We start from the raw sequence: 19868 nt of genomic DNA, 5'->3' as shown, positions 1-19868 counted from the left end.
AGCCTAGACAGGGTGGGTCTCCAATACTTTGGGGTCACTATGGAGCCTTGGAGGCAAAAAGGTTGCAAACTACTTATATATGTGTATCAAAATATTTTCTGTGGGAACAGTCACGAATACCATTTGAGAGTTGCTGAGAAAGAATAAGACTCTTAAGCGTGATCACTGGTTTGTAGAGTTTAAGTGCCAGTTGGTTGGGCGAAACATGTAGAGCTCTTCTGAATCACTTGTGCCTCAAAGGTTGTACGTGACCCTTTCAGAAAGTCTGAGCCTTGTTCACTATGATCGTGCTGGATGTTTCGTAGTAGAGGAGAGCGAAGAGCGTCATGAATGGATTAAATAAGACACACTCTGCCTGCTAAAAACATTACATGCAATGTACCAAGAGTGAAAACAAACAGAGGCTTGAGACAATTTGGGAACAACTTTATCTTACATCGAAACTGGTTCACTGATTCAAAGAGAATGATTTACATGGAAATCAAATGGCTGGATCTTGGCCCTCTGGAGAGATGCTACCCTAAAGAAGTCGGGGAACATCAACAGCTTTACATCATTTTCCAAAGTTAAAATCATTTCACATTGAGCTTTCCCTTTTCTCTTAAAAAGCGATTTGCTGGAAACTGAAGGTAGGCTGAAACGCTGCTTTCCTGCTTGAATTAGTATAAATGACTGAAAAACATAAGACAAAAATCCTCAAAAGGAGACAAATAATTTAGTAGTCAATATATAAACAAGCCTATTCAGCCCAAAGTTAAAAGTATGATGCACAAGCTAACAAAAGCAGTGCAAAACAACTACTAAAATGTAAAACAATGTCCAAGTGTCTGTATAAATAGAATAAGTTACCATTCTAACTGTAGTATGACTTTGTCTGATGTCGCTCAAAAATGAAACCTAATACAAAACAAATCCAAACACGCTAGAGCCTGGCTTACAAATGCAACATCCTTACGGGATCCGCCTTTGAGCCAACATCAAACCATTTCAGAATTAAAACAAGAGGCACATGGGAGGGAATTACATATATATATTAAAAAAAGAAAAGAAAACATGATATGGGTATCTTTAACCATCACAAATTCATCATGACATAATCAAACCCAATAACGGCCGAACATTTTTGTAGGGAGACCCATCCAGACGCGTAATCCAGTCACCCGCCTGAGGAGCTCTGAGAAGGTCTCATAGGTAGTATGTTTGTCAGGGTCAGCATCTGAGAGGATCAGCATATCATTCAGTCTTCGACCAAAGATTGAGACAGCAGTTAAATTTCAGAAAAATAAGAGAACATGAAATCAGTGCAGAAAACAAAAAAAAAAAAAAAGTCATCTTCACGACGGGACCCGTCAACGCGGTTATTCCTTAAAAGCAGCTGCTTATAATGCTTGAAGACAAAAATGACAGTGTACGAGTAAAATACAACTGCGAGTCTTTCCCCGTTCAGAAAAGACAGAATTCTCTCACCACTTGATGCATTTCACCGGAGAAAATAAAAACAGGTCATCGAAAGGCAATAAAATATTCACAGAATTCAAGGCCACGTATGAGAGTTCAGTGTCAAAAAGTCGGAGGAAGTTTTGTACGTGTAAACCATGCTGAAGTTGGACGTGGACGTTGGATTTCGAGAGAGAGAGAGAGAGAGAGAGAGAGCAAACTGCAATTATTCCTCTTCGGCACAAAATGTACACACATCCAGCAATTATGTCAGCAGTAACCATACTTTTCTTCTTAATGAGAGATGGCCTCTGGAGGGGAACAAGAAAACTAAAAATCCAGGAGCACTGAGTCACATTTAGATCATTCCGATCTTAAGAGAGGAGAAAAGGTTTGCTAGCCATTTAAAAAAAAAAAAAAAAAAAAAAAAAAAAAGTAACAACAAAAATCATTTTGATATTGCATGAGACCACTTGTGAGGATGCAGGGCAGTCCCACCCAATTCCATTTCCTGTACATGTACTCTGTCTATGTCATCGATGGCCAACTGAGTTTCCAGAATGGAGCAAACAGACTGGCATCAGACACTCATGGTCATGGAAGGAGAGTACTGCTGTAAAAACAGAAAGAAACAAACAAGTTAGTACAAACTCACTTTACCCCAATTTGGTTTTTATGTTGTATTGCTCCAGCACACTGCTCTTTTTTTTAGAGCTGTGCCTGGTATTGCCACATTCATTTTTAGGCTATATTAACTGGATGCCATTTTCATAACCTTTATCTTTTCACAAACCCCACTTTGGGAAACCCTGTTGTAACATAACAAGGGATGTAAAAGTTGACAGATCTTACATTCTCATTCTGGAAGGAGTGAAGGTAGCTGCCTCCTACATCTTCATCTCTAGGGGTCCCGGGTGGATTGCTCATGCCACTCATGTTGTTAGGAGAATTCTGATGATGAGATGGGAAAATTATTTGGAAAGTTCTCTTACAGGATTTGAATAAGTAGTGAATTAAAGTGCTGCAGAGATTACGTATTTAGTTATTTCTGGCCAACCTGGAAGTTACGTCCAATAGGATTTTTTCCATTAGCTTTTGGATTACTTCAGAAAATAAGCTGCGTGTTAATATTTAGGATTCTTTTTTCATCATGATAATCTTCACATATGAAATTTTGAAGTCTATCTCAATAGTAAAAAGCTAAAGTTATGCTGTAAACAAACTACATCTCAGCATGACTTTAACACCACTAGGTTTTTGAAACCCCTTTCGATCTTTCGAACCCCTTTCTTATTTTAAAATGGGTTTAGTTGAGTAGCTTGTAAAAATGCGAGAACAAACACAACGAGCAGTAAAATCTGACTGAAAAACTATTAGTCACTGGTTAACAACTGCCTTTTTATGAAAGGCTGTTGTATGTCCGTGCACCTATTTTTATACACGTTTTGGAATATTGCATTAAAAAGTGGCTTTTCCTAGCTTTCTTAGTGATATTGCCAATTTAACAGGAAGTGATTTTGCCCTGAAATGGAAATTGTAAACCATTGCGATCTTCCAGATTTGCTCACAATTTTAAGGACAAAAATGCCTACTCATTTTCATGTTTTAGGACCCACAGCATTCTATTAAATATTCTTAAAATACATCAAATTCTAATGCCAAGAAAATATAAAATTGGTGGTCTTTAAATGCTTTTAGAAAGACTATAATCACCTTTGGAAGTCCATCCAGGTCTCCTGAACCTATAGAGGCACAAGATTTAAAAAAATTAAAATGTAAAAAAAGTTTTTATTTTAAACATAACTGTGTATTTACAGTAGGGTTACCTCCGTTCATATGCATAGGGTCCATTCCTGCCATGGCCCCTAGGGGGCCCTCAGAACCTGGGCCTATGGGAAACTAAAAACCAGGTGAACAAAGAAATATTTAAAAAAAAAAATCATATCAGACATGTTCTGTCATCAAGACAGTAATGATGAAAAAGGATAACATGAGCACAGCCAAGGGCACTTCTGCTGTGTTAATGTACTACACTAAGCAATTTCTGAATGGTGTGCCTCTGAGAAATGAGTCAGCAGGTCTGTCTTACGCTGTTGCGGCCTCCACCTCCTGAGTTTATCATGGTGTACAGGTTTTCACTGGAGTTGTTGGAATCTGAGGGTGAGAGATGTTTCATTAATGGGATGGAAATCTCTGCATGATCAGTTAAAAAAATCAATATTATGCTTTAGGCAAAGCTTGGGGTAATTCTGACATCTATGGAAATCAGAATTCAACTAAATCCAATTGAAAAGGTTATGAAAGACTCTCAGCTGAATTACAGTGTGTTTTCTCAACTGAATAAGTGGTAAACTGACCTGCTGGACTAGGGACAATTCCAGGTGTTCCTGGAGGCCCCCCTCCTTGCGGACCCTGGAGAAACAAATGGATTACAGCTTTAAAGTAATATTCCAAAGTCTTTATGAATTATTATAGTAATAAAATGAGGAACTTTTACTTACCCCATAAGCACCAGGAGATGGTGATGAATATGGCATCTAAACCAAAACAAACAGAATTAGGTTTGGGCATGTGGTACATTTCCATCACAGAAATAAATGTAATTCTTGTAATAAAATACTTCAAATGTGTTTGAATATATTACATTGTTGGCATTTGGATTTGGCCATGGTGGTCTGCCATTTCCAGGCCCCCTACAAAACACAAAATAATGTGGATTAGTATTCAGTTTCCATTTACATCATTAACTACTGTAAAAAAACAAATTGGAATTGGTATGATTTTCTCTTAGAAGCCTTTTATGCTCACCAAGGCTGCTTTTTTTAAAATAAATAAATACATAATAATATTACTAAATAGTATTACAACAACAAAAAGTTACTTTAAAATATAATTTGCTTCTGTGATGTCAAAGCTGAATTTTCAGCAGCTATTACTCCAGTCTCATTATGCTTCAGAAATCATTCAAGAAATGATAAACGCTGTTCATTATTTGAAAACACTTTTAACATTATTTGATAAATACTTGCCTCTAAAACTTCTGATCATTTAGATGTGTCCTTGTTGAATAAAAATATTAATTTAGATGAAATCTTAACCCCAAACAGTGCAGTCACAAAAGGTCTTACATGTTCACTCCTGGCATGCCAGGGCCCATTGAATTGTGTGGTGGTCTCATCCCTCCTCCAAAACTCTGGGGGCCAGGGCCCATGGGTCCCATTCCTCTAGGAACATTCATCCTCTGCATCGGCCCTTGAGACAGGGAAAGAAGTCGTCAAATCAGTTTAGACCATCTGCAGCTTTAAAATATGTTAACTCTGATATACTTATAACTCAGACTCACCCTGTAGTCTGGGATCCATGTTTGGTAGCATTGGCTGGGCGGCTGGAACTCCACCTGGAGGCTGGAAAAGATTTAGTACACATTTAATTTTATTATACTTTTTTTTGTTCATCGGCATTTAAAGCTACAAAGAGTGACATCAAGACCACACTGATGAACTCACCTGGTTGCCCATTCTGATGGGGGGTCGTGGTCCCCCACCAAAGCGAGGTGACATGAAAGGCTGCAACACAAATCAACTTATCAGAAAACTGTAACAATGACGTTTTGTCTGAATCTAATGAAGTTGCAAAGATGCCTGCGAGAACACAGGGGAACCACAGCTCAGCAGAGCAGGCTAACAGGAAGATGGCGAGAGAGAAACAATACAGAGGGCAGAATCGGTCAAATGAAATAGTCCGTGAATAGACAGGAGCCGCTACCTGGCCATGGGGTCCCATCATGCTGTTAGGGGGAGGAGGAGCGTGAGGGGAGGCCTGGGAGCCGGGAGGGCCCTAAGAAAGTGAAGAGACCACATGAGAGGAGAGCAGGAGCGAGAGACCAAGCATGGGAAAGGTAGCAAGTGATAAAAGGTAATGGAGAGACAAGAAAGAAAAAAAAAAAGAGAGAGTCATTAGGCCATTTAAAAAGCTGGATAGAGAACAACACCACAGAACAATGCACTGAGAATCATAAGTGACTGCCAGCGTGAGTTTCTGTTTAGCCACCAGAGCAAAGCACAAATTAAACAAATGAATCCATGGGTGAACAAAATGGATCAGGAAGAGCTCAATTTAACATTTAAGAAAAATTCAATAGGTGGAACAGAATTTTTATGGAGAAAGCCAATACTGGACCCAACGCTGAGTAGCTGCCCCATCATTCCCTGTTTTTTCTTAGGTTACATGATTTAAAAAAAACTAAATAATTTTCATTATCAGGCAAATCACTGAATACGAACCTCTGCATAAGTTATCATTAATACTGGGCAATATAAAAATTGTAAAAATATATAATTAAAAATTATTTTTAAACAGGATAATACAAGATTACATCGGGAAAAGTATAAAGGATCTTTACCATATACCATATATATATAATAAATACATATTAAATATAAGTGAAATGTGTGTATATATATAAAATTTTATATAAATATTCAAAGTATTATATGAATAAGAAAAAAAAAAGAAAGAAAAATGTGTAATTATGCTCAAGTAGTAATGCAATATAGGACTATAAAAAGATGGAAAGCTTTTTAAAATCATGGGAAACATTAATTCACTGTGACCAATCAGTCACATCTTAAAAATATCTCACAAGACGTGAGGTTTAGAAAGAGGGTGATGATCTAACCTGAAAGAATCCAGGGGGCATGGGTCCACCTGGCATGCCATCTCCGGGTGGCATGTTCCCAAGAACAGGACTGGGAGCTGCTGCAGCACTCTGTGGGCACAAATTATTAAGAAAAATAAGATCAGGACACATTGGAGAGAGGAAAAACACCTGTACATCTTAAGCACTGATTTTTTTTTTCTTCCTCTAGGAAAACAGATTTATTCCACAAGTAGAAAACGCAGCTTAATGCATTCTAGTACTCATAAATCTGTGCTCTAACAGCAAGCAATAAAGCCAACGGCATAGCCACAACTGACTGGTGTAAAATCCAATTTTAAGGTCTACAAAACCAAGAGGAAAGAACTAGGTTTCAGAGCACAACAGGGATTTGATCATGCATATAATGGCAGTGGAAAAAGCACAGTGTGGTCTGCTGCCTGTCACACTTCAGCCTGAGTTAACCAAGCAAGGCTTTTCGGAGAGCACTGTGAAATACCACAGGAAGGAGGTAGAAAGAAAGAAGAGCAGCTGACCCTGATGAAACAACACAGATCAGAACCGGCCAATGGGAAGAGTCAGACTGAGACTGATCAGCAACAATAGAACAGCTACGCTTTTCATTCAGACCATTCAAATTCACAGTTCAAGGGCCAAGAGGAGTTTTTTATTTAAAAAAAAAAAAAAAAAGAAAGAAAAGTAATAATAAATACAAAAATATATAGATATACTCTAATCACATTTTAATTAGACACAATAGATATTTTCTGAACATATTCACACTCCAGTGTGTTATAGTTAACTATAACAAAAAATATATAAGTCTTTGTTAGCGGAAATAAATTTTACATACTGTAAATATAAGTTTAATGTGTAAATATTTCTAAATATGAACAGCAAAAAAAAGAGAATAAAAACAAATTTAAATAAAACTGAAATAAAATATTTAAAAAACTCTATCACAATATACAAATAATAATAAAAATGCATGTTATTTTTCAAAGAAAACTCAAGTGTGAAGTAGAATTCAATTGCTTGATCCATTTCCAAATTTTCTATTTTGGCTGACGTCACCAAGGCTGCCATTTCCTGTTTCAAAAGGTGAGCAATCCAACAAATCTATATTTTTCGTGATCCAATAAATTCAGAATAAAAAAAATTTTTTCACCCTTCCTCCTCTTGCTGAGTGTCTTGTTTCGCTCAGAAAATCATATTACTGAAGTGAAATGGGTGGGAACGTAATTTTAGGTCGCTTTAGGATTAGCTAAAATTTCTCAAAACCAAGGAAAATCCTTCAAGTTAAGCCACGGAAATGTTCTTGGTTGTCCTACCCTGACGACAACCCTCCATAGGCAATCGAACATCATTACATCACCAGAATGCCCTGAAACAACAAAACCAGCCCTAAACGGTCTTGCTCCACGCAGCTCATCCTTCCCTCACCCTCCAAGTTTGCTTCTACGCTCCTCGTTCCATCTGTCTCTTCCCTCCCTTTCAATCTGCCTACCGACAGGCTCCGTGACAGCCATCAATCACTCTCCATCCCCACCGCAGCCCGAGGGGGAGTGTTTCCCCTGACACAGCATGAAGACAACATGGCCACTGTTTAAAGAGGGCGCAGCCTCCTCCCCCACCCTCTGGAGAGTAAGAGAGCACAGACCTGACGCCACGGTCTCGACCACAGCTGGGCACAAAAGGCAGGAGGACTGCGGCGATCACACGAGGTCTTCAAAACATAATGCCCTATAACACTCCTGTAGATCCTGTAGCCACGCTGAACATGCAACAAATTTTCGCACGGAAGAATACCGTTTCATGTATCCCTGTATGGCGGCATCCTTTCAGATTAGGATGTCTAGACAGAGGAGCAAGGGTTTGATTTTTAGACTCACTGCATATGACCTCTGACCTGTGGCCCCTCACTAAAGCTTGCGGCTAGACAACAGCGGCCATATATTATTGGCAGGACGCTAAAGCTGGAAAGTCGTAGACAAGTTCCTATATAAGCTGTTGGGAAAAATGCATAGAAATGAGATTTAAAGATGATACAATTTGTATTTCATGGAAAACTAGGACTCGGCTTGCCTAAAAATGATTTTATTCGATTTGTGAGTAATTTCATGCCACTGTAAAGGGCTTCAGTCTGCAAATCCATACACGACCCTGGACCACAAAACCAGTCTTAAGTGGCACAGTTATAGTTTGCAGCAATAGCCAACAACACATGGGTCAAAATGATTTTTATTTTATGCTAAAAATCATTAGAGTATTAAGTTCTCATGCTACATGTAGATATTTTATGAATTACCTACTGTAAATATATCAAAGCTCAATTTGATTATTAATATGCATTGCTAAGAATTTCATTTTGCACCCTCAGATCCCAGATTTTCAAATAGCTATATCTCAGCCAAGTATTGTCCTAACCTCATAAAGCAAAGCTTATTTATTCAGCTTTCAGATGATGTGTAAATAATAATAATAATAATAACAATAATAATAATAATAAAAATACCCTTATTACTGGTTTTGTGGTCCAAAGGCACATTTTAAAAAGTGCCACACAACAGTTTTGAAATATCTTTTAATAAAGAGATATCCTGGGTTCAATCTTTGTTCACGCAGGACTTGATTTCCAATCAGCTGAACATCACGTACATTGCAAAGCTGATCGTCCGAGACACGTACCATCTTTGTCTAGAAACAGTGATGATTCCATGGAAAACTCTGCTGACATCATTGCTATTGTAGGGGTGATTACTACATCCTTCACAAACGACACTGTACACACTTCCTTATTATAAAACACAGACACTCTTCCAGAGTCTGCAAGAGTCACAGGCACATGAAATGCAATTCTGTCCTCTAATCTGCATACATTATGGAAAAAGTCTGCGCTTTTCTACTCACATAGTCATGGAAAGCCTTGGCCTCGCTTGAATGTTCGCATGTGTCTCTCCTCTCAGGAGCCGCACAGTAGAGGTCCCAAAAGACACTGGGGTAAAGAAAAATTGGTCAAATAAGCCTGCATATATGCCTATGGTTCATGCAAAAAAATTATTACTTATTTTCGTGTCATTTCAAACCTCTACGCCTTCTGCTTCAATGGAATTATTATTTTTTTTGTTATTGTTGGGAAGATTTCATTGCAATAAAAATTAACCATATAATTTAACAGCTGTGCATGATCAAAGATTTTCAGTGAATAACAACACAAATTTCAGTCCAATTCTTGCATACACATATGGTTTAAAAAAAAAATTCAAAAGAAAAAATATTCGCACAACAAGTTGCATGGACAACATTTTTTGAAGCACGAAAGCTTCAGTTTCCATTATTATGTAAATAACGACCAGTACAATCTTCAACATTTCTTCTTTCGTGCTCGGTAGGATAAAATAAAATCATCCAGGTTCGCAACACAAAAGGTGAGTAAATACTAACTTTAGTTATTTTCATTTACGGATCTACTATTACTATTAATGTTATAAAAAGACAAAATACACTTAAAATACTCACCACCACCAGGAATGCAGGAACCCAGGAGGGTCTCCCAGCGTGATGTTCTTTTCCCATCGGATCTAAAATGGACCAGAAAAGGATCAACTGTTTTAAATATGCAGTCTACGAGTGCATAGGACTGAAATACATTTAAAATTTTAATTTTTACAAGTGTGTCTGTAAAAAAAACAACAAGAGTATGGTCTTCCACTGAGATTGGGGTGCTTACTTCTGACAGGAAAGTTTGCGCTGACTTCTGAGCACCAATGTGTAACAAATACTCATAAACATACAAAGCTAACCTGCAATAAAACAGAAAACACACAATATTAAGTAAATTATACAATGAAAATAAAATATGGTTGGTGAGGAGGACAAACTCAAACGAAATCAGTATTGTGTCACACTCCTCTCTAGTTGATACTTAAACATTGTCCACAGTAAAAAAAAAAATTAATGTGTTATTTAAAGAAATGCTCATTATATTAACCAGGAAATTCTATACATCCCCACAATTTAAATATTTAATTCATTCATCATTTTTTATTATTCAAAAACCCCCCATTGAGCAAAAATGAACCTCAATAACATGCAAAATGCATAAAAACTAAACAAAAGACGGGACCCACTCCCCTCCAAGGCTGGCGTCTGAGGCAAAATGAAACAAGGAACACCGAAGCGCCCGTCCCGCATGCAGAAACTATTTCAAATGGCTGCATTAAAATGTAGGTGATTTTAAAAGGCACGGTTTTTATTCTGGATCTCCTCACAATAACCAGAAGCGAAAGCTCTGTGCCATAAGGGGACCCCAGAATGGCGCACGGCTGGGCACTTTCGATTCAACGCTCTCACGACAAGCCTATAGCAGCAGCATACGCTCCATATGCAGCCGTGCCTATACTGCCCTAACAATAGGCTACATCCAACACAATAACACACGCACGACGGCCGATGTTCAAAAGATCTTACTTTTCCCGAGCTTGACCATCCGATGGCACGACGGAGCTTTTGCCTTTAGGAAACATGTTTTTTTTCTACACGGGAGAGTCGCCCGCGTTCCCTTTTCCTCTATTTTCGACAATTCATCTGTCACTGCTCCAGGTTCGACTGCACAAACTAAACACACTGACGCCTTCTCAACCAACCTTGGCCACCGGGGCGGGGGGAATGGTGCTGTGTGATTGACAAGGGCAAGTGACCAATGGCAGTGCGCCATTTCTCTTGCGTGAAGCCCCTGCAGTGACGTATGAACGGTGACCAAATAGTTCCTTCCTCCAATTTCCTGTGATTCTTTAAAGATGGGTTGCATTAAGCGCTCCGCATTAATTAGCCGTATATTTGTTTACTGTATTGCCCTAATAGGTTGCATACCATGATAGCAAAACTCTGAGAAAACGCAATACAAACAAGGAAATTAAACTGAATCGTTCACTAATATCATTATGGCTTGAAAATTAGCCTCTTGAAACAAGTCTTATTAATTACAATAACAACAGTTTCAGTAATAGCAATAATAATAATTGCAACGTAAAACACATTTTTTAACACATGATTTTTAAAATTAATTTATCACTTTTACCTCAATGCACTTTTCATCAGCGAGAGTAATCATATCTCTTTGTAATTAATTAACTTTAGCTTTGCACATAATTACATATTGTTAGAGGACATATGCCATATGGCCATTGGCTTCGTTTTTCTTTAGCAAATTCTTATTAATAAATTATTAAACCCCCCCCCATGTAGATTATTTTTTGTTTCTCGATATTTTTCTGCAATACAGAAATATTGTTAGCATAATTAATAACTAATTGCGTAAGGTCAGACTTGATCCTGTGTAATGTAATCGGTCTACCTTAAAAAGTTTCTGGGCGGCACTGTAACTCAATAGGGCTTATGTGAACAGACGAGCGCAGTGTGTGGACACTTTCTTTGACTGGGAATATGAAGTTTATTTTATTTTGCAAAGTTTCAGGCGTCACGGAGACTTTGTTTCTTTCTTCGTGCAAATGAGAGTGGTTTGACATCCGTTCATGTAAGTTTGCTCATTACCTTTACCAGCCTGCCAAAACAGTATTTCAGTTCAGACGCATTTGACACTTGGAATGTCACAGAATAACCTGCTATGCAAACTTTGGAAAACGTACTCATCCGTTTTGCATAAAACCAGCGAGCATGCAGCGTGATGTTCTTGTGAGATAGCATGGTAACCTACTATCTTTTATGTTAGTTTTTTCTTTTATTAAAAATAAAAAAATGCATAGTCTGTACATAGACGTTCATAACTTGTCTGCAGCTCAACGTGGAAAATAATACATTTATGATCGAGCAGAATGATGCCAGTCAACAACATCTTACATTTACACTTTTCCAGTCCGGTTTATTCTGTTGGAGGTCGTTTGTCTGACACATGACAGGTTCTTGTAGGCTACTGTGTTTTGCTAATGCATAAGGGCACACTGATATTTTGATATCATTGATTAAATGTGTATACTGTTAATAGTAAACTCTATCTGGACAACTATAATAGAATACGCTGTAATAGGTTCTTGCGTGTCTCTTGATAGCTGAACTGTTTGCACAGGCTTATTCTAATAACAAAAAAGAAATGTGTTTAAGCCTATTAATCGCTATGGCACTTTGTTTTAACAGACAAAAAGGCTTTGTCCTGTATGTAATCTGGCAGGTTGTACCTATAAACTGAAATGTATTGCAGTACACACAGCTTGGACGATCCAATTAGTCCCATTCTTGATGTTTTAAACGATCTCTTATGATTTTGATTTGCATAATTACTTTTATTCATACATTATAATCTCTTAGGCTCTGCAGCACAGTAAATCCAAAAGGAATTTCCTTAGATTATAAATCTGTTGCAAGCGTCGGCCTTTCAAGTAGACTTGAAATGACTCAAGATTTCTGTGACTTATAAAAACAAGCAAACTTCGTGTCACATGCATTTGGAAGGTTTAAAAACAAACATGAGTCCTATGAAGACGACAACAGATGCCTGTCCTGATATTCGTGCGCATTTTTATACAAGACCGCATATAAGAGGATATACCTAAAAGCTAAATTTCTGACATTCCCGATATCCTTCAAGCCTAATGCTCTAATCGCCGCCGAATACACCCAAATAAACATCTTAACATGTATGTTGCTACAACAGAGCCCAAGTCATGGCGAATGAGTCCGAGGATCCCATGCTGCTGGAAGAGCCCATGCTTATTTTGGGAAATGGAGAGATGTATAGGAACCAAACTGAAGTAAAGATGAGCCAGATAGTCCTCCCCTGCCATGCAAACTACTGTGGAGAACTCAGTGCTGGGCAGCTGCTCAAGTGGATGGACTCCACCGCCTGCCTGTCTGGTCTGTTTTGGATGAAACCATGATTTGTTTAATTTTTTTTAAATGTTTGCTTCCTTTCTCATACGATCCCTGCCAATGATCTAAAACTACTTCAAGTTAAGAACTAAAGAATACTCTTCTAGGCGATTTGATTTCACTCTGAATCATTGTTGTCACCTTTAGCGTTCATGTAAACACCTCCACACCATATGCTTGTACTAAGTGTCATTAGACATCGCAGATGGAGGACTCTGTGCAGTTTGGTCTGTGATTTCCATCCTCGTACTGTGAATAAACAGAGTAACAGGCTGGCGAGAAAGTTTAATAGCAGTTGGAATGATTTTGAATCATATTTAACTGATAAAAGGCAAAAGCATTTCAGCCGAGAATGTGGCTAAACCTTTGTAGCACTGTGAGGAGCACAGATGGCGGTTGGTAACAGCTTTACATGCTTCCCTTAATGTTGCTTAAAATAAGCTGCGCAGGCCTGTTTGTTTTGCACTTCGTTCTGTAGCATGGAAAAAAAAAATTCTTTCCTCGGGATTACATACTTACGTGTTTGCTTTTCAGATGAACCTGCTTAAATGCTTGCTGTGGGTGTAAACTGTTATTAATTATCAATATTTGCTCTTTTGTTTCCAGCTGAGAGACATGCTGGCTGCTCCTGCATCACAGCCTCAGTGGATGACATTCACTTTGAAACCACCATAGGGTAACAACATATATAAGAACTAGTTTTTTTGAATTGAAACAAAATGTTTTGTTCATTATTAAAAAAAAGCTCTGTTTCTTCATGCAGGGTTGGACAGGTTGTAAACATTACTGCTAAAGTCAACAGAGCCTTCACGTCTAGCATGGAGGTTTGAGGGAACGTCTACTACTGTTTAGCAAAATGCAGAAATTAGTGAGCGCAAATGATTTTATGATGTGAAGTCAAACATTAATTGATATTATTAACATGCAGAATTGTATATGTATGTAATGTGATATATTAGTTTCATATATGAAAAACTAGTGCTTATATTTTTTATATATGCATGAATGATTTTTACATGCAGGCTTATGGACTTTATTAAAACACTAACTGAGCATTTCATCATATCATTTCTATCGTCCTCATTTGTAAGTTGCTTTGAATAAAAGCATCTGCTAAAAGGCTGAATGTAAATGTTACTCGTTTCTCAACACATATTTATAAATTTGCACATTCTTTGCATAGTCACACATTTCATATATGAAAATACACATGATGTATGAAGAATATGATATTATAACTTTAGCATTTTTTTCTAGGCGAAAAATTATATTTAACTCAATGGATTGAGCGCTATATGTACTATATATATATATATATATATATATATATATATATATATATATATATATATATATATATATATATATATTATATATATATATATATATTATATATAATATATATATATATAAGCCTATATCACAATATAAATTCTTCTCAAAATGCATCTATTATTATGAATATTCTTTCAGTATACATTAAATAATTTTAAATATTTATTGTGAAAATACAGGGAAATATAATTCTTTTCATATGCTGTGAATATTGTTGACTTCTATGATAAATTGCTTGCAACGTTCCTCATTTGTAAATGAAGTATGGCTGATGATATGGGTCCTTGTCTCAGGTTGGGATTTTGGTGAGCTGTGAAGACCTCTTCAGCGACAGACAGTGGAAAGTCTGTCACGCTTTCGCCACCTTTGTGGCCCGACGTACCGAAGCAGGAAAGGTACGAACTAAATCTGAGTTTAGTTTAGCCACAAGTTTTCACACCCTTGAATTGGATCTGTGAAAAGTTCTTGGATTTGGCCCAGGTCAGAACAATTTTAGCCACAAGTTTTCACACCCTTGAATCAGCTCTGTGAAAAAGGATCCTGGATTCGGTCCAGGTCTTGTTAGAGTTGTGATTCATCAGCGCAGTGTTTGGGTTTGCACAGGTACAGCTGAAGCAGGTGATTCCACGCACGCAGACGGAGCAGATGGAGTACAGCCTCGCAGCCGAGCGCAGGAGGATGAGACTGATCCATGCAGAGATAATTAACGATCTTCTCAGCAGCTGCTCCTCTCAGACAGGTGAACGGAGACGCTGCTCGCTCACTTTCTCCAGGTGTGTTTGTTTACTTGCAAGACTTTGAAGAGAGGTCTCAGGAACACTTGCCACAGGAAATGAGTCATGAATCAGAAGTTGAGTTCTGATTAAAGGTGTCATTCGGTTTGTTTGGTGTCTCTTCATAAACACGCCACCAACACTCATTTAAGCGTATATATATATGTGCAGTAAACCTTCACCGTTCGCTTACAAAGGGTCACGTGGTTTGAAGTGTGTAGAATAAATAGACTGTAAGATGAAGTAGCTCTGATAAGTGGTGCTCTATCTGTTTGTCAGTGAGCGAGCGTCTAGATTACCAGGATGCGGTGCCTGCGGATCGGACTCGGGTAGAAAGCGTCGAGCTGGTTCTCCCGCCCCATGCCAATCACCAGGTCAGCACGTTTGGTGGACAAATCATGGCCTGGATGGAGAACGTAGCCACCATCTCTGCCAGGTGTACAGTCACTATTTTACTACAGTCAAATCTGATGATAAAAAATATATTTAAATGAATGCGCAAGGAAATCATTGGTGCGTCATACACATGTGCTTTTTCTTCTAGTCGCTTGTGTAATGCTCACCCGACTCTGCGGAGTATAGACATGTTCCACTTTCGTGGGCCGTCCCACATTGGAGACAGACTGGTGTTGAAGGCAATTGTAAACAATGCTTTCAAGAAAAGGTACATCTAAAAAAACTGTGAAGCGCTTGGATGGCTTTGGCTGTGTACATTGTATATTTACAATTCAAAAGTTTGGGTCAGAATTGATTTTTTTAAAGAAAATGTAAGAAAATATTAAGGTAATTTATAAATTAATCTCCACAAACCTGATGGCAATCGATAGGTGTGTAGGAGACAAGGACTAACAAGGTCAAAAACAAAAAAAATATATTTATTTTACCTGATGAAGGTGATGTGTCTGAAACATTATTAATAAGCATATATGATACTTTTTGCATAGCTAGTGTGAAGGATTTGATTTTTGTTTCAAAGAAAATATAAAAAAGTTACTTTTATTCTCCAAGGATACATTCATTTAATAAATGACAGTAAATACTACATTGTAAGAAAAAAAAATCTTTCAAAAAATGTTCTATTCATAAAAGGAATAAATACCATTTTAAATATATATTCAAATAGAAATAGCAGTGTGTGTGAGCATATCAGACTTTTAATGGTTATATAGAATGTATAAATTTAAATATATATCAAATATAATAAAATATACAAATATAAATTGTATATGTTGTAATATTAGATTTATTAGATTTGTTTTTTTGTATTATAAAAGCTATAGAGTATATAGTAATAGTATATATACTGTACCTATATTATATCCAGTAAAAGCTATGGTTCAGTATCACTTACAACCATGATTCATGGAAGCCTGATTTATCTTTGAGCAACCTGAACAACTGGTATTTTGTGTGTGCTATTCCAGTATGGAGGTGGGAGTGTGTGCGGAGGCCTATCAGGGTGGAGAGCCCCTGCGACACATCAACACCGCCTTCATGACCTTTGAGGTCTTGGACAATGACAGGAAGCCATGCACGTTGCCAAGGATACGGCCTGAGCCTGTGGTGAGCGCTGTAACATTCCTGGAACCCCTCACATGGTGGAAGAGTTTAACTTGTTGAGTTCAAGAGGGTGAAACAAAATGAACTCAAGTGTCTGCTTTACGCTGAGTTTTTAAAACTATATCTTATTATTTCAATAATAAATCACTATCTTCTTATCCTGTCTTTTTAGGATGGTAAAAGACGCTTTCAGGAAGCCATAGCTAGAAAGAAAATCCGTCTTGACAGGTAGGATTTTTAAGATTGTGTCTGTTATAACAGGTTATGTCATAATCTTATGATATCATACTCCTATATTTAAGCTCTGGCTGCATGTCGTAACTTTACAGCTAACTTTACAGCTATAAAAATGCCTGCAAAGCAGACCAGCATGGGACACTAGATCACATGAGTATGCACTCCTCTTACAGGAAGTACATAATATCCTGCAAACAAAGTGAGGTTCCTCTCTCGGTTCCCTGGGACCCAAGTAACCAGGTATATTAGCTTGTTCTATTAGCTATAAATCTCATGAAATTGCTTAACATGCTTTGTTGGACCATGTGACTAATCCATGTCTTGGCAGATGTACCTCAGTTACAATAATGTTTCTGCACTGAAGATGTTGGCTGCCCGGACTAACTGGGTTTTAACTTCAGAGAAAAACAAGGTGGATATGTTTTGTATGCTTAAAGTTTCCATTTTGTGCTTTTGAGATTACATGGGTGACTTGAGCTGACAAAAATGTAGTAGATGCTTGAGAGTAATTAATGAGCTGAAACACTGTGCCCAGGTGAGTTTATACACACTGGAGGAAAACCAGATGTTGTGCTTTAAGGTGGAGACTCATGTGGCTGTGGCGGCCAAGCAAGTGTTTCTGTTACTTTCTGATCTAAGGCGAAGAAAGGCATGGGACCACCACTATCAGTATGTCAAATGAATTTTATATAACTAAATTCAAGATATTGAATTTTATAAGCGACTGACATTTAACGGCCTTTATTTTATTTACCAAAATTTGTATTTTTAAAAGTATTTTTACTATTTCTATTTCTTACAAATGCTGTTCTTTTGGCATTTCTATTGATTTAAAAATAATAATTATTATATTTTAATACATAACAAGTATATAAAAAGTAGTACACCTGTTTCCAACATTGATAATACTTACAGAAATTGTATGCTTGAGCACCTAATCAATGATTTTTTTTGTTAGTTTGTTTTTTAAGATCATGTTAAGATTATGTGACAATAAATTTTGGAGTAAATTCAGCTTTGCTATCAAAAGAATATATTACAAAAAAAGGAAAGCAAACAGTTTTAAAATAGTGTTGTTTTACTATATCTTTGATCAAATAAAAGGAACTTAAAAATATTAAATCCTATTACTTTTAACAGTTTTTTTAATTAATAAAAATCCATTAAAATCTATAAATGAACATTTGTTTTTGTCGCAACTTTGGTTGCAATGAAATGTTACCTTTACGAGTGTCTTTTTATTTATATCTTATTATATATTGATTGGTAGAAAAGCTGGCAGATAAAATAAAACTATCAGCCAGTTTCAAATTACTTGATGTAATGCAGAAGACATTCTGATATCATAATTAACCATACTAAATATGCTTTAATACAGAGAGTGTGAAGTGATAACTGACTCACATGAAGACGACACCATCTACCGAGTTGTCACCCCCTCTGTGACTAAAGGAGGCAAAGTCCAGGACTTCATCCTCCTGGCCTCCAGGAGGAGCCCTTGTGATTCTGGGTACACCTCAAACTCCTACAGACTCTGAATTGTGTCTTGTGTCTTTCCATAGGAAGAAATAACAAGTTCTTACATCTTTGTTGCATTTAGAGACCCTTATTTGATTGCCTTGCGTTCTGTGACCCTGCCTGCGTACCCTCCCACTGAAGACTACAACAGAGGAGAGGTGCTGTGTGCTGGGTTTAGTATCTGGGAAGAGGACAACTCTTTCACTAAGGTAATAAATACACTGAAAGCCTAATAGACACTTTTTATAAATGAGTGAATGAGTCAAAGCTCAAAAATTAACACGGCTTTAAGCGTAGCAATCTCTTTAACTGAAATAATGTTCATGTACATTAACCAATAAAATCGTTAATAACTCATGTTTAGAAGCTGCTTACAGTGGTCTCCGGTGCTGCCATGTAGGTGTTAAAGTACTGAAGGTTAAGTGCGTTTAGCTTACATGCTTATGTATGCATTTCTCTCAGATTTCGTACTACAACCAGGCCACTCCTGGAGTGCTGCCTTATATCTCCACTGACATCGCTGGGCTTTCCTCCAGTTTCTACTGCACCTTTGCCTCATGTAGCGCTTTCCTGGAGGAGAATAAAGACAGCCTGGCTTCCCTGCCCACATCCACCCTGTGAGAAAGCTGAATTCGACAGTCTACAGTCTATTTCGCTTTTAAACAAATGGTTATGGTCAAGATATATATGGGTGACGTTCACATTTGAGTTAAGGATAAAAGATCATGAATTTTAGGTACATAGAATTCTTATTTTATATGTTAGTAGTACTTATTTACTTATGTTACTAGAATGGGACCCTATAATACAAAAGCTGAAAGGTACATCTCTGTAAAATATTTTCTTCTAAATGCTACCTATTAGTAACTTAGGGTACCGCCCCTCTGGCATTTTTGCACCTTTTTGGGTTTAGAAAAAGGCATTAGCATTGTTATTAGTCTTTTTTTGTTGTTTAAACTCCACATACGTACTATATCAGTATATACAGAATTATTTTGTAATGTAATTTTATTATTTTAAAAAGATAATAATTCTTCTAATTTTTTAAATATTTGACCTTTTAAATTAGAATTTAGGGTCTCTCTACAAATGCCACTTCCAGAACACTAAGCTAGTATACTGCCTTGTTGTCATTCCCAATGACGCAGAGTACTCAAAATAAAATGAATAAACACCAAATAGGTGGCAAGGTCGATATGTGGTACTTCCTGGAACATGCGCAATCACGTTTGCATAGATTTCCACTCTAGTTAGTGATGGATATTAGAGTTTACCTTTTCATGTCAGGCCAGAACGGTGCCTTGATTTTCACAATGCTGATTCACTGCACAGGACCTGTTTAAATAAATCTGTTACACGTAGAAATTTGGTGTAGCTCATCTTTATTCAATGTCAAGCTAAACTTTCCTTGGCGTTTAAAGATCATTTATAGATCCTCCTGTTATACTACAACTGTTGAGGAATCT

At 37.2% G+C, this 19868-nt stretch overlaps 2 protein-coding genes across 8 annotated transcripts; one reads left to right on the top strand and one right to left on the bottom strand.

The window, feature by feature from the left end:
* Positions 1-409: 409 nt before the first annotated feature.
* ssbp3b (single stranded DNA binding protein 3b) lies at positions 410-10740 on the bottom strand. 4 transcript variants are annotated; one of them, XM_043247741.1, is made up of 17 exons: positions 10565-10739; positions 9825-9897; positions 9614-9675; positions 9005-9089; positions 6116-6205; positions 5203-5274; positions 4944-5003; positions 4781-4841; positions 4566-4689; positions 4082-4130; positions 3939-3974; positions 3795-3849; positions 3527-3591; positions 3264-3336; positions 3151-3179; positions 2290-2388; positions 410-2047 (listed from the first exon to the last, which is right to left on the bottom strand). In XM_043247741.1, exons 1-17 carry the CDS (start codon positions 10618-10620, stop codon positions 2018-2020), a joined length of 1119 nt encoding a protein of 372 aa, XP_043103676.1. In that variant the 5' UTR covers positions 10621-10739; the 3' UTR covers positions 410-2017. The 4 variants fall into 4 exon arrangements, with proteins under 4 accessions (XP_043103676.1, XP_043103675.1, XP_043103678.1 ...); XM_043247740.1 differs by having other exon boundaries at positions 410-2050; positions 10565-10738; XM_043247743.1 differs by lacking the exon at positions 5203-5274 and having other exon boundaries at positions 10565-10740.
* Positions 10741-11492: 752 nt separating this feature from the next.
* acot11b (acyl-CoA thioesterase 11b) lies at positions 11493-19767 on the top strand. Of its 4 annotated transcripts, none has more exons than XM_043247011.1 (16): positions 11493-11630; positions 12765-12964; positions 13586-13655; positions 13743-13803; positions 14608-14709; positions 14918-15053; positions 15367-15523; positions 15632-15751; positions 16512-16650; positions 16820-16875; positions 17058-17124; positions 17213-17296; positions 17465-17553; positions 18263-18394; positions 18485-18611; positions 18865-19767. In XM_043247011.1, the coding sequence occupies exons 2-16, from the start codon at positions 12775-12777 to the stop codon at positions 19021-19023; spliced, it is 1689 nt and encodes a 562-aa protein (XP_043102946.1). In that variant the 5' UTR covers positions 11493-11630; positions 12765-12774; the 3' UTR covers positions 19024-19767. The 4 variants fall into 4 exon arrangements, with proteins under 4 accessions (XP_043102946.1, XP_043102945.1, XP_043102948.1 ...); XM_043247010.1 differs by having other exon boundaries at positions 17420-17553; XM_043247013.1 differs by lacking the exon at positions 15632-15751 and having other exon boundaries at positions 17420-17553.
* Positions 19768-19868: the final 101 nt, after the last annotated feature.

Source organism: Puntigrus tetrazona, chromosome 8, assembly GCF_018831695.1.
Source record: "Puntigrus tetrazona isolate hp1 chromosome 8, ASM1883169v1, whole genome shotgun sequence".
Lineage (NCBI taxonomy): Eukaryota > Metazoa > Chordata > Actinopteri > Cypriniformes > Cyprinidae > Puntigrus > Puntigrus tetrazona.
The sequence above is the reverse complement of the archived record's forward strand: the minus strand, read 5'-3'. Positions and strand labels throughout refer to the sequence as shown.

Excerpts from the sequence above, each read along its gene's own strand:
- ssbp3b (XM_043247740.1), bottom strand. The coding sequence starts at position 10,620 with ATGTTTCCTAAAGGCAAAAGCTCCGTCGTGCCATCGGATGGTCAAGCT. Across the intron at positions 9,676-9,824 it reads CGCAAACTTTCCTGTCAGAA|ATCCGATGGGAAAAGAACAT; the intron begins GTAAGCACCCCA and ends GGTCCATTTTAG. Across the intron at positions 3,337-3,526 it reads GAGGTGGAGGCCGCAACAGC|TTTCCCATAGGCCCAGGTTC; the intron begins GTAAGACAGACC and ends CCTGGTTTTTAG.
- acot11b (XM_043247010.1), top strand. The coding sequence starts at position 12,775 with ATGGCGAATGAGTCCGAGGATCCCATGCTGCTGGAAGAGCCCATGCTT. Across the intron at positions 17,554-18,262 it reads GCATGGGACCACCACTATCA|AGAGTGTGAAGTGATAACTG; the intron begins GTATGTCAAATG and ends GCTTTAATACAG. Across the intron at positions 18,395-18,484 it reads AGGAGCCCTTGTGATTCTGG|AGACCCTTATTTGATTGCCT; the intron begins GTACACCTCAAA and ends TGTTGCATTTAG.